We start from the raw sequence: 13,381 nt of genomic DNA on the forward strand, positions 1-13,381 counted from the left end.
GTTATAGGCCTACTGTAGTTAGCAAAACACAATCTTTGCAACTACATTTCTGCGTTTGGGCCACGCAAGTTGCAATACCATTCCGGAAGTGTGGGGGGGCATTAGTGAGTAAACAGTGAGTCGTATTTCCGGGTTGCTCCAGATGAACGATTTTGGGTTTTTCAAAGACAGAAAAGTGGATTGTATGAAATAATTTGGAAGCGGCAACTATATTTATTTAGAAGAAGAGGATGTTAGACATCGGATAGCGTCTTCACTTCAAGTTTCTGGCTCAGGTAAGGGGTGGTTTTTAGACCTAGACGCGCGGCGGTTTGATTGGAAATGCGTCGTGGGTCCCCGGGCACTAAATGCTCCGTATGAGCGAGAAGTGCCCAGCAGTTGTGCCAAACAAACGTTAATATCTCAAAAACTATACATGACATTGCTTATATTTTCACATTCTGAGTGAGAGCAGAAGTAGCTCAAGAGTTTGATGTATAATATATGCATGTCGTGTTAAAGTTAGGCGGCACGGTGGCTCAGTGGTTAGTACTGTTGCCTCACAGCAAGAAGGTCCCGGGTTCGAACCCCGGTCCGTCCCAGGTCCTTTCTGTGTGGAGTTTGCATGTTCTCCCCGTGTTCGCGTGGGTTTACTCCGGGTGCTCCGGTTTCCTCCCACCATCAAAGACATGTATGTTAGGGTTAATACTCCTGTCAGTGCCCCTGAGCAAGGCACTGGCAAAATAACTGGACTTGGTCCCCGGGCGCTGCACTGCGGCTGCCCACTGCTCCTAGTCCTAGGAAGGTTCCTAGTAGAGGATGGGTCAAATGCAGAGGATGAATTTCCCCATGGGGATAAATAAAGGATAACTTAACTTAACTTAACTTAACTTAACTTAAGTTGTGTGAACTGTCGCAGTTTTAAAAATGTAAACTGAGTTAACTGGCTAGAGTCAGACATTCAAGCCTCGCGCCACTTGGGCTCCATAGGGTTCCATTGCGGTTGCCACCCAGTGACGCGGTTTGTTTACCAAAATGCTGCTCGGCTAATCCCTCGTGCCTCGACCTTATGCCGCCACCAAAATTCAAATGTCGCCCCCTCAGACTTTTAGCTTGCATGATGCCCCCCTGATTAGAGCCCATTTCAACATTGAAATTCTTAGGGAAATCCCATGTTCTTAATTAGTTGAATTGAAAGTCAACGGAACCCAACTATGTTCTGTGCATCAGCACTCAAGCAAAAACACAGACAACAGAAAAGGTATGTGGGCCTTCTTTTTGTTGAAGTTTGAATTGAAGACTGAAGATTACATTTGCACAGGGGTTTATCATTGAACTTCCATGTATAAAATATTCGAGTTCCTTTGGGTCATATTTTATTCTTTGGCTAGAAGGCAACATCTGAGCCCTCAGTCAAAGCAATTATCAAAATCCAAGATGTAAAAGTTGTTCTAGCCTGACCATGCATTCGCTCCTACTCTGCCTCTGATTGGCTGTCGTGGTTCTCTGCTGAGGCGTTTTAAGGCCAAGATGGCGGTGGAGTTGTCGTCTCTTGCCATAGACACTCTTTGGTCATATTGGTCATCACCACGACAACGACGACGAAACATCCGGCTCGACGGCTGCTCTTGTGCTTCAAGAGCCGTCCAGAAAGTTCTGCACACCCCGCGGAGCGGCTACAAAAACCAGCCATCTTCCCTCACTACCAGTACCAGCCACAATTGTCCGGGACATAGCGCTAGCACAGCTACACCCGATAAGTAAGTAACCACTGTCATCATTTTTAAGGAGATTAGTAGTACATTTCCATACGCTTTCGTTCAGGCTAACGCAGAGTGTGCGGCAGATACACGAATCGTCTTGTATAATCACATGTGGTCACTATGAGGCTATGATAATGTAACGCTAGCTAGCCGTTAACGCACTCGGGTTAATCAGAAATTACTCTCCCAGAAATTATCTTGTCGTCACCTATGTAACGCTCGTTTAATTGTCACTTAGCCAGACCATGTATTTTTTAATTTAAGTTGTCCATAATGTTTGTCTGCTTTTATTTAAATCTAGGCAATCATCATGGTTCACGAGACCGGCTTTTACGACCTCTTGGGTGTAAATCCCAAAGCCACACAAGATGAAATCAAAAAAGCCTACAGAAAACTTGCATTGAAATATCACCCCGACAAGAACCCCAGCGAAGGAGAAAGGGTACGTATATACATCTTTCGAGTGTCCCTGGCAGGCGTGGCGTGGCAGCCCCTTTATGTGAGGTGGGGGGTGGGTTTCTATTTTAAACCGCATGCCTTGTTGAATTGACAGCAACATCATGTTGGGAACTTTCTGGAATGACATCCGAGTCACACAGCCACGTCTGGCTTCTTCCAGTGAGATACGTACGGCCTCCCAACATTATGTTGAAATTCAGAGGTTGTGGATGTTGAGACATGTCACTATTGACACATTTGCAAGGGACTTAGGTGACTTGACTGACACATACATTACATTAGCTAAGAGACAGCCACCTGCAGTCTTTTATTGCTTTGAGTTTTCAGTGTGCAATTATTATGCTACTAGGGATCTCGCGGTGCCGCGTCTATGTGCCGACAGGTCGCAATGCCGATAGCCCACAAGCAGAACCAGCTGAGCGAGGCGGCGTGCAGCGTGTCGGTGGAGCTAACCTCTCCCAGCCCCCACGCCAAACCTAACCTCCCCCCATGCCTAAACCTAACCTCCCCCAGACCCTAACCCAAAACCTAACCTCTCCCACCCCCACGCCAAACCTAACCTCCCCCCATGCCTAAACCTAACCTCCCCCAGACCCTAACCCAAAACCTAACCTCTCCCACCCCCACGCCTAAACCTAAGGTCGGCATTGCGGGTGGTCGGCATAACGGCTGGAGCCCGGATCTCGCACGCTCGATTCCTAGGTTCACCCGCTGTGCGGCCTTGCCCGCAGCTCGGCTGCTGTGTGGCCAATGAGACCAGCATCACTGATGATGTCAGATTTTTTACATCACTGATGTCACAGTGGGATTTATAACATCACTGATGATGTCACAGTGGGATTTATGACATCACTGATGATGTCACAGTGGGACAGAGAAAGAGACAGACAGAGCCCTAGCTCCCATTTATATTCTGATGATGATGATGATGATGTTGTGAACTCTTTGCCATCATTACCACACTCGTTTCAGCTTGACATCAAAGTGACGTTTTGTGACTCCTGTCCAGCTCACGTGAGAACGTACGTGTGAGGCAGTAGTGCAGCAGCCCAGGCTCACGCGTGAATGCACGAGGCAGATAGCCACTATTGCATTTGTTCCCTCCACAATTGAATATTAATTTTCACAATCGAATTGTCTTTGTTTTTGCAATTCAAATATATATTCAAATTTAATATTCATTGACAGCCGTAGTCGGTACCAATTAGGCTACTGTAGGCTATCAGTAATTCACTGAACTATGAAAGCTTTAAATCATACTATTGCTCCCCATTGTGAAGTCATCATTGTTATTCTGTCAACAGTTCAAGCTTATATCCCAAGCATATGATGTGCTGTCAGATCCAAAGAAGAGAGACTTGTATGACCAAGGAGGGGAACAAGCTATCAAAGAGGGTGGCATGGGTGGTGGAGGAGGAAACCCAATGGACATTTTCAACATGTTCTTTGGAGGTGGGGGAAGAACTCAGAGAGAGAGAAGAGGTGAGTAATATCCTATTTTACGCCAGGTTGTATAAGTAATTTACCATTTATCAGACTGTTTCATATACCTTTCAGGAATCACATGATTACACTCTTATTTCCTTTAGGGAAGAACGTTGTCCATCAGCTTAGTGTTACACTGGAGGAGATTTACAATGGATCCACCAGGAAACTTGGGCTCCAGAAAAATGTCATCTGTGAAAAATGTGATGGTAGGTGTGTGAGTGTGTATAATGTGTATACATGCAGTATTTCAAATCACAGTTGCAATAAAATGAGCAGAAACATAAATTTTCAAGATGACAACCGTTATGCTGTTTATTACAGGTTATGGTGGTAAGAAAGGCACCTTGGAAAAGTGTTCGAGCTGTAAAGGAAGAGGGGTACAGATCAAAGTGCAACAGCTTGGGCCCGGCATGATTCAGCAGATCCAAAGCATGTGCGCTGACTGCCAGGGAGAGGGTGAGAAGTTCAGCTCAAAGGACCGCTGCAAGACCTGCAATGGGCACAAAGTGGAACGCAAGAAGCAGATTCTCGAAGTTCACATCGACAAAGGTTATCCCTTTCCCCATCAAATACATTTTATTTTATTTTAGATTTTAATCTTATTTTTCAAAGCAAACTGAACTTACCATGCGTGTATTGTGCAGGTATGAAAGACGGTCAGAAAATTACATTCCATGGAGAAGGCGACCAGGAGTCGGGACTGGAGCCTGGGGATGTCATCATTGTGCTGGATCAGAAGGAGCACGCCATTTTCCAGAGACAAGAGGATAATGTCATCATGAAGATGGATCTCAAACTTGTTGAAGCTCTCTGTGGTTTTAAGAAGACCATTCATACTTTGGACAACAGAACGCTCATCATCACCTCACAGCCAGGTAAGTGATTGGGGCTTGGCAGGTCTACAGGGCTGCTGGCATGTGTGACGTTATTCAGATGTCAACATCTTTTGTCCTTTCTTTGCCAACAGGTGAAGTTGTTAAGCACGGCGACATCAAATGCATTCAGAGTGAAGGCATGCCGATTTACAAGGAACCTTGTGATAAAGGACAGCTTATAATTCAGTTCCAGGTAAGATTCACTAACAACACGACAGCTTCCCCATGTGACAACTTGGATGCAAATCGCTCTGAGCTTTTCACATTGCAGAGAAAACATACATTCCAACTTACTGTGATACTGTATATCCTCCAGGTGGAATTCCCAGAAAAACATTGGCTGCCGGAGCATCTCATGTTCCAGTTGGAAAGGTTGCTACCTCCCAGGGAGGAGATCGTGGTCTCTGACGACATGGAGGAGGTAGATCTCTGTGAAGTGGATAGTCAGTCACAGCAGAGAAGCCATGGCGGGGAGGCTTATGACGAAGACGAGGAGGGTCCCAGCAACGGGGTGCAATGTCAGACACAGTGATTCTAGTTCAGGATATAAACATACCTTGTAAAGTCGATGCATTTTGGTGAAGGACAGGGTTTGAACCATGCCTTAAAAAGTTCTTTCTCCCAAAGGTCATACACTGCAAATTAGCAACGCCAATGCCCTCATTTGTGTGAACCCCTTCCCCGGTCATGAATATGCAAGTGGAATACTTATTGCAGCAATTTGGTTAGTTCTCTCAAAGTAATCTTACCACAAAGCTGTGTTGTTTTTTTGTGTGTTATGTTGTGTAGTTAAGGTTCATGTCTTCTTTTCTATGTATTGCTATCTGTTCTTATGAGCAAATTGGCACAGGTTACATTTCATTCAGAAACTTAAAAAAACTTCTATGCTTTCTATGAAGGTAATTACTCTCACAACAAAAACATTTGAGTTTTTCCACATCTATTTATTCTTTCTCAATAAAAGACCCAGAATGCTTTTACTTTTTCCACAAGCTTTTTCTTTATTGTCTTAATGTTTTGGAGGGGGGTTTTATTTCAAGAAAATGAATATTACGAATTTTAACTCATAGAGGGACATGTGGTACATCATGCGTCTTGTGGTACAGTGAACCTGTCGTGTTAGGGAATGCGTAACTAAACATCTTTATTCATTGTAATCAATGAAAATTTAAGGCATTTGTCAATGAGCATTTCTTATTTACAACATGACTTCCATTGGTAATCCCTTTCAATGCTGCTTCCTCCTGAAAGAGCAACCTGTAAAGCAAAATAAAAAATTAAGATTCCATTCCATTTAAGGATCAAATGTATGGGTACATAGTGATAAGTGTTGATTTTACCTAGCATTGCTCTAGCATTAACATCAACTTGTTTTATAAATGATTTACCCTCTGTCAGTCGGGCCTTCCCTCCTGTTGGCTGGCACAACACAGTTGAGCATCCCACACACAGCACCACTGTCTGTGCATGGCTAAACACAGTGGTGATCTTGTAGCAGCCTGGAAAGAAATGTAACATGCAAATGTAAACGTAATGGGCCCAGTAAACACAACATCAAATACTATGTCAGAGGATCAGCTGTTGCCGGTATACCTGGGCATTTCACATCCATGAAGTAGGAGTTTGGACATTGCACGAGTCTCTTCTTTTTGTGCTGCCTTCTTTCTAGATCAAGAGAAGGATGGAGAAGGTCTATGGCCAACTAGGATGAAGGAGAAATATCAATTAGTTGTATTTGCCCCATACAGAACTTAAGAGGTGACATCAATTCTGGAAAGCTGTTTTGAGCTGAGCCAGGTTTCATTTGTGAATAATGTAACATACAGTATGTGAGATAAAGTTAATGCACAACAACCAGATACCACTGTCTAGTATCTTGGCTGAAAGGTAATGAACTAGGCATAAACCCGTGGCACACCAATCAAATTGTCAACAACTGCCAACTCAGCAGTTGTTGGAGAATGTTTGATTGATGTGTCACGGGCTATAGTGGTGGTAAATAAGATTATAATCTATGTTACAGTATGATTATGCATATGCCACCATAACAGAATATTACATTAAAGGTAGGCTAGTAAACAACTCAGCTAATGTATTTCATATTTAAACCATATAAGCATAATGCTATAATAAGCTACAGTAAGTTGATATTATTAGCCTATTGACTATGATATTACAAAAGACATGGTATTTCTAGGAATTTGTTTACAGATATAAAACAATGACTAAACCTAATTCCTACAATATCTCTGAATATCGCAAAGAATTATAAAGAATCCTACCCATAATGAACTTCCATTTAGTAACAGCACAATCAATATAATTATAGAATTATATTGATTGTGCTAAACAAACAGAACTAGCTACACTGTTCTGTAGCCTACATTTTCTAAAGTTACGTAATGGACAAACAACGCAGCAACGACGTCAATAACGTTCTAAGAATGACAGTAGACCAACTGTATTGAAGTTAGAAACACGAACTAAAATCATGCATGTAAAGAAAGCATTGGGCCTGCTGAAAAACTGGCGCAGGCTGTTGCTTGGAGCGAAACGAATCCACGGCAGGTTATATCGTGTGTTTACAGGTTTGAGACGGGTCGTTTCAGCAAGTAGTCTGCCCCGACATGAAGAGCTATGTAGCATAGCCGCACGCCATGTGCCGCTGCAATATTACAACACGTCTCAAGTATATCAAACTGAAATATGTGATGTGTCGTAGCCGTAATCATAAAAAGTACAATCTGCTGACAACATTGCACATCAGTGTGAGCAAATTAAATCAATCAATACAACTTTGTGACTTACAGGCATTTTTGCAGAGCTGTTTCCTCCGCAGCCTACGTAGGCTGGCTGATTGGTCAAAAACTGAAGCTGCAACAGGAGGGAGGCTAGGACAGTCAGTGGTTTTAAAAGTGTGGTCCTCAGCAAATTGATAGAAATGCTTAAAAAAACATTTATGGGCAAGGAAATGATTCAGTTATATTTGTTAATACTACAGTACACTAAATAAAGAATACCGTATATTTTTATTATAGGCTATTTTATAATTAGTGAAGTGTTAACAAATATAAAAATCATATTTGCCATGCCCATCTGTCTAACTGCCTGCCAGTCGTCATCACATTCATTGTCATTTCCCCCTGGTGTGGGTAATACAGTAATTATCTCTAGGTCATTACATTAATATGAATATGAATACATTCTGAGGTTGTATGAATGTGATTTTTGACATTTTCAATAGTATTGTCAATGGGATTTTTAAGTCATCTTGCAATAGGGGGGCCGCTGCATTTGGGGGGCTTTGGCATGGAAAAGTTTGGGAACATCACTGATGACATCACTGTTAATTGATATTTCTATCTTGTCTCTGAGGACCCCCTCCCCCCCACCCAGAAAATGAGATGCTCATAGGTTTATTCTCTAATAAAAATAAATAAATTAACAAATTGCTGATGACATCACTGCCGATGACATCACAATTGCTCATAGATGCAATTGCTTGAGTGACATCACTGACATCATCACCAATGACATCACAGTTGTCACTTATGCATAGACATCATGATGTCAATCATCAAAGTGATGTCAAAATTAGAGCTTCAAGAACTGGCCATTTTCATGTGGTCCAATCCATGGCAGTAAGAGTGGTAAGAACTGTCACATTCATCGGACTTCATTTGTGTTTTTACGTTACACAGCCCAAGAAAACATCCAATGAAAGCAAATAAGGCATACGGATATTTGTGTATGGTGTTTCAGGCAGGACTTCCTCCTGTGTTTTATAAACTAGAAAGCGCTCGATTCCTAGGGTGCAGACTCTGGAGGTGATGCGATATGGCTGCAGTTATGGAAATCACATGCTCCACTGAGCGGGCTCGCATACACAGCTCCTTGCATGCTCTATTGAAATTCGCAGTGCACAATTGCTCAACCGCATTTAGTTGCTCGAGTGACATCACTAATGACATCACAACTGCCCGAGTGACATCACAGTTCAGCAATTATGCGCCATCGCCCCTTCAATCACAGTTGCTTGAGTGACATCACTGATGACATCACAACTGCCTATTGACATCACTGTTGGGGAATTGTGCGTCATCAGCCCTTCAATCACAGTTGCTCGAGTGACATCATCCATCATGCAACTGCAACTGTGCTGCGATTGGCTCACCAATTATATTCAGAGTTGCTCGAGTGACATCACAGTTGGGAAATTCACAATGTCCCCATGCAACTGTGCGTCATCGTGCAACTGTGTGCCATCGGCTCATACTCATACTACATCACAGTTGCTAGAGTGACATCACTGATGACAACACAACTGCCTGAGTGACATCACAGCTGGGCAATTGTGCACCACACCAACTTTTGCCCAGGAAGTGATGATGCCACTTCCGTGACACAAAACGTGACATACACCGCTACCCACCTCACTGATGATCACTTTCGTGACTGACTGACAGACAGACAGACAGACAGACAGACAGACAGACACCGGGACACCACCCACCCACTTAGCCAATTTTAATATGAGTGTTTAATATGAATCTCAGCCATGCATGAAATAACAGCAAATGATGAATATGGGTAATTTTTTGACACATGTTATGCATTAGGCCGGGACATGATACAAAAATTATTTTTATTCTAAAAGTAAAAATTTAAATAGGATTTGTGATGATCAAAAACAAGTTAATTGAGGAATAATAGCTACTGAATGATGACATTAATTTATTGCAAACATAGGCCTACAGAAAATAAAAACTCAGTTGGGTTACTTTTTACCCATATGCATCATAGGAGCATACTAGCACCCTATCACAACTGTATGCTAAAGTGCCAATCTACCATGAACTGAATATCTCATAATTTAGTAGTCGACTAATCAAAGCTGTGTTCAGAGCATGTTTGTGCTATCTCTTTAAACTACAAAGACCAGTATGCAAAGCAGACGCTGACGTCATTTAGCGCCGCATCGCCCTCCACAAGACAAGACAGCTGGTGAGGATTTCCAGACAGGGGGATCCCGGCTCATTACGCCCTTATTAAATGTCGGACTGTAGCGCATTTTGAATGGCGAAAACGTACGATTACCTTTTCAAACTGTTGCTCATCGGAGACAGCGGTGTGGGCAAGACATGTCTGCTGTTCCGGTTCAGCGAAGACGCATTCAACACCACCTTCATATCAACAATAGGTGAGTCTACCGGCTAAATACCTCGGGGCACATGATATAAGCAAGCCAAGCACCATACTCGTTCCTACCCACATAAAGAATACAACAATTAATACTGCATTGCACAACTGCTGTTTCAGTAGGACAGGCAATCCCATATAGACTAGTAGCAAAACTATTTCTAGCCAGCAGTCTCTATAGTGATATTCTTATTACCTCACGATAATGCTCATAGGAGCTGGGTTTGCTCTACACTACAGCATCCTTCTTGCCATAGGATTACTGCAGACCTACCTGGGGGTAGCCTACTAGTCTCATGTGTAGGCTACTGATGTCATGCCACTACTGATCAATGCAGTATCTCCCTGTCTTATGCAGGTATAGACTTCAAAATCAGAACAATAGAGCTGAATGGAAAGAGGGTCAAACTTCAAATCTGGTAAGTGTGATTTGCTTTCTCTCTATTTGCTTTTTGTGCGTTGTTGGTGATTTTATTTATAGTTTTTTGTATTTTCATTCTTTTTTTTTAGTGTATCGATGTATTTATTGTGTTGTCATAATGTAGTGTTTGTTATGTGTGTGTGTGTGTGTGGGGGGGGGGGGGGGGGGGGGTATGATTTGCTTTTGCCTTTTCCCTGAATCACATTTTTATCAACAACTTCCCTAAAGTGAGATGTATTTCTGGTCTGTTAATTTTGATGTTCACAGGGACACGGCTGGGCAGGAGCGGTTCCGCACCATTACCACAGCGTACTACAGAGGAGCCATGGTAAGACACGTTTTTTTTTAAATGTAACCTTTATTTTACCAGGCAAGTCATTCAGAACAAATTCTTATTTACAATGGTGACCTGGCAAAAGGCACAGCCTCTTGAGGGAGGGCAGGGGGTTCCCCAAATTGTTGAGTAGCCAGCCAGATGGGAAAAGTAGTTGGCTGTTTGCGATGGCAAGATACATTTTTCCAGTGATGCATTTTTTAGCGAATTATTAAGCAAATCTTAAATATGTTTATGAAGAAGAGAATATGATGCCACTGTCAGTGGTGGTTTATTAAGATCTTATGGATAAACTTGACGTCTCTGTCTGGTTACTGGTGTAAAATAAACTGAAAAAGACTGTAGATACTCAGGTAGCCGCCATATTGGAAGTAGATGTTACTATGGTTACATATTTCCAGCCATTGAGATCAGAGGAGTCCTGTTACCCATACAGAAACAGTCTGTGAGTCATTTTACTTCAGTCTGCTCCAGTGTTTACCAGACGTGCAGTCTCACTCATTCAAAAATGTTGTTGTCACTATACCAAATTCTGGTAGTGTGAACATTTAGTCACATTCAGTTATAAAAGCAGCCGGACAGACAGAGGTGGTGAGTAGACGGCTAGCCGACAGATGGTGCTTGGGGAACCCCCTGGGAGAGGGGGTATAGGGGCTAAAAATAAAATATCAAAAGTTACAAAAGACAGCATCACACCTCCCAACATTTCCAACACGTCCACTACTTGCATACAATCACAACAAGCATGACATAAATGACATACGGTCTAGCACACAAGCAACGGGCAAGTAGCTAGCAGACAACAGTATCAAGCAATATAACAGCAGAACAGGAATCGTAACGGATGACCAGGAAAGAGCATCAGGCAATACAAGAACAGAACAGGAGTCGCAGAAACAAGCAGTAAGACAAGCAGGCAAAGCAAAACAGCCACAGCAAGAGAGGCAAGAATATTCATGGGACAAACAGTCTGCAGTCAACAAGCAAGGGTTAGACAAAGCAGTCCTATGGGCCAGTCTATATATCAGCGAGGCTGTGAAAGTGTTTGTAATAAATGGTCTGCATTTATATAGCGCTTTTATCCAAAGCGCTTTACAATGAGTAGATAGTCTACATTCACCCATTCATACACCAATGGCGGCAGGCTGCCACGCAGGGTGCCTACACACCATCGGGAGCAATTTGGGGTTAAGTGTCTTGCCCAAGGACACAACGACAGCAGCTGGGAGGGAGCGGGGATCGAACCGCCAACCCTTGCGTCATTGGCCGACCCGCTCTACCTCCTGAGCTAAAGCCGTCCCAATAATATGTATTCTTCTTCTTCACAGGGCATTATGTTGGTCTATGACATCTGCAACGAGAAGTCTTTTGAAAACATCAAAAACTGGATTAGGAATATTGAAGAGGTGAGCTTTGAATTGAAACTGAGTTGAAGCAGAGTTTTTAATGTATGTAATAGAAATTGCTGTCTCACAGGAACATTAGTATACTTGAAGTGTCCTCAGTGGTAGGCCTATCATAGTTTGGGTGACTTTGCATAATGCCTCTCTCAACTCTCACCCAGCATGCGTCATCCGATGTTGAGAAGATGGTCTTGGGTAACAAATGTGACATGACTGACAGGAGACAGGTGTCCAAAGACAGGGGTGAAAAGGTGAGTCTCACTGCCAAATCATGACTAGAAACGCTGTGCGGTTTTCAAATGAATTATACTGACATGAAATTTCTGTTTTACTCAGCTGGCCATTGATTATGGAGTTAAGTTCTTGGAAACAAGTGCAAAGTCTAGTTTAAATGTAGAAGAGGTAAGCTGAAAGTACTTAGTGGCTTAGTTTCTAACCCATTAATTACCATGTAACATTATTGGCAAATAATTATGAACTTTTCTTTTTTTCTATCACTCTAGGCATTTTATACTATGGGCAGAGACATATTACATAATCTGAGCACAAAGACTGTAAGTACAAGCTACATTTAGTAAAATCCTATTTGTTTAGTGCTGCATTATCTAACCCCCCCCCCCCCCCCCCCTTTTTTTTCTAAATCTTTCTGTGCCAGACTGAGAACAATCCACCAGGAGCCGGCGGATCTGTCAAGATCACAGAGAAGAAGTCAAAGAGAATTAAATTCTTCAAGTGCTCACTCCTCTAGGCCGCTTCAATCTTCTGCTGTAGAGTGATTTCACTGTTTTGGAGGGTTCCTGCTTCCCGGGAACCCTTGTAGCAGCGGCAGCGGTCGTATTAGGAGGGCCGTACTGCTAGCTGAAGCTCATAGGTTCATGAGTGGTTTAGATCCTGTGCCATGATTCTGCCGAACAGAGGAGGATATATGGCTGCTCAGTCAAAAGACCTGTGTGTGATCGTCAGCAGTGATTTGTAGATGGACCTGCTCAAAGGAGGCAGCCATTCTCCTGGCACGGATTATCCATCTTCATGTTAGCAGAGGGATTGAGATATCCCAGACAGCTATAGTAGTTGTCTTATCAATGGAACACTTCTCTCATAGTATTTCATGTTATCTTGCTATCAGGATGTCAGTGAGGCTGTCGGTCAGATCAAGATAAGCATTCAATGTATTATGTGTAAATTCATGTATCTTAATAGGCTGATCAGTCTCCAGTTGCTCTGGCAGCATGTTTCTGTGAAATAGGGTGTGTAACAGTGTTATGATGGAAAAGTAAAAAAAAAAAAAAGTGTACTGTTCTCTTTTTTATTTTTTTATTTTATTGAAACTTTATACAGGTTAGTATATCAATGTGAAACTGTGAAGGGGGTTGTTTGGTTTATGTGTTATTACACAATTATCAGTACCGTATTTGCATGAAACCAACATGGGCACTGCTTAGTTGTTGGCACATTCTACC

At 42.6% G+C, this 13,381-nt stretch overlaps 3 protein-coding genes across 3 annotated transcripts; 2 read left to right on the plus strand and 1 right to left on the minus strand.

Moving 5' to 3' along the window:
• Positions 1-1,622: 1,622 nt before the first annotated feature.
• dnaja (DnaJ heat shock protein family (Hsp40) member A) lies at positions 1,623-5,535 on the plus strand. Its single transcript, XM_083655019.1, has 8 exons — positions 1,623-1,739; positions 2,044-2,184; positions 3,506-3,683; positions 3,791-3,895; positions 4,011-4,238; positions 4,334-4,564; positions 4,657-4,757; positions 4,881-5,535. Exons 2-8 carry the CDS (start codon positions 2,053-2,055, stop codon positions 5,094-5,096), a joined length of 1,191 nt encoding a protein of 396 aa, XP_083511145.1. The 5' UTR covers positions 1,623-1,739; positions 2,044-2,052; the 3' UTR covers positions 5,097-5,535.
• Positions 5,535-7,432, minus strand: rps27l (ribosomal protein S27 like). The gene is made up of 4 exons (XM_083655021.1): positions 7,373-7,432; positions 6,158-6,266; positions 5,953-6,063; positions 5,535-5,821 (listed from the first exon to the last, which is right to left on the minus strand). The coding sequence occupies exons 1-4, from the start codon at positions 7,376-7,378 to the stop codon at positions 5,793-5,795; spliced, it is 255 nt and encodes an 84-aa protein (XP_083511147.1). The 5' UTR covers positions 7,379-7,432; the 3' UTR covers positions 5,535-5,792.
• Positions 7,433-9,640: 2,208 nt separating this feature from the next.
• LOC310793336 (ras-related protein Rab-8B) lies at positions 9,641-12,669 on the plus strand (the record flags this gene model as incomplete). The annotated part of the gene is made up of 8 exons (XM_083655137.1): positions 9,641-9,764; positions 10,122-10,182; positions 10,452-10,512; positions 11,847-11,924; positions 12,083-12,172; positions 12,258-12,323; positions 12,425-12,475; positions 12,577-12,669. The coding sequence occupies 8 exons, from the start codon at positions 9,641-9,643 to the stop codon at positions 12,667-12,669; spliced, it is 624 nt and encodes a 207-aa protein (XP_083511263.1).
• Positions 12,670-13,381: the final 712 nt, after the last annotated feature.

The sequence above is a fragment of the Poromitra crassiceps genome (genome assembly GCF_964638095.1).
Source record: "Poromitra crassiceps genome assembly, chromosome: 18".
Taxonomy (NCBI): domain Eukaryota; kingdom Metazoa; phylum Chordata; class Actinopteri; order Beryciformes; family Melamphaidae; genus Poromitra; species Poromitra crassiceps.

Coding starts and splice junctions, on each gene's coding strand:
- rps27l (XM_083655021.1), bottom strand. Junction 6,064..6,157: donor CATGGATGTGAAATGCCCAG/GTATACCGGCAA, acceptor ATTTCTTTCCAG/GCTGCTACAAGATCACCACT. Junction 5,822..5,952: donor GAAGGCCCGACTGACAGAGG/GTAAATCATTTA, acceptor TTTGCTTTACAG/GTTGCTCTTTCAGGAGGAAG.
- dnaja (XM_083655019.1), top strand. CDS start 2,053: ATGGTTCACGAGACCGGCTTTTACGACCTCTTGGGTGTAAATCCCAAA. Junction 2,185..3,505: donor ACCCCAGCGAAGGAGAAAGG/GTACGTATATAC, acceptor TTCTGTCAACAG/TTCAAGCTTATATCCCAAGC. Junction 4,565..4,656: donor CATCATCACCTCACAGCCAG/GTAAGTGATTGG, acceptor CTTTGCCAACAG/GTGAAGTTGTTAAGCACGGC.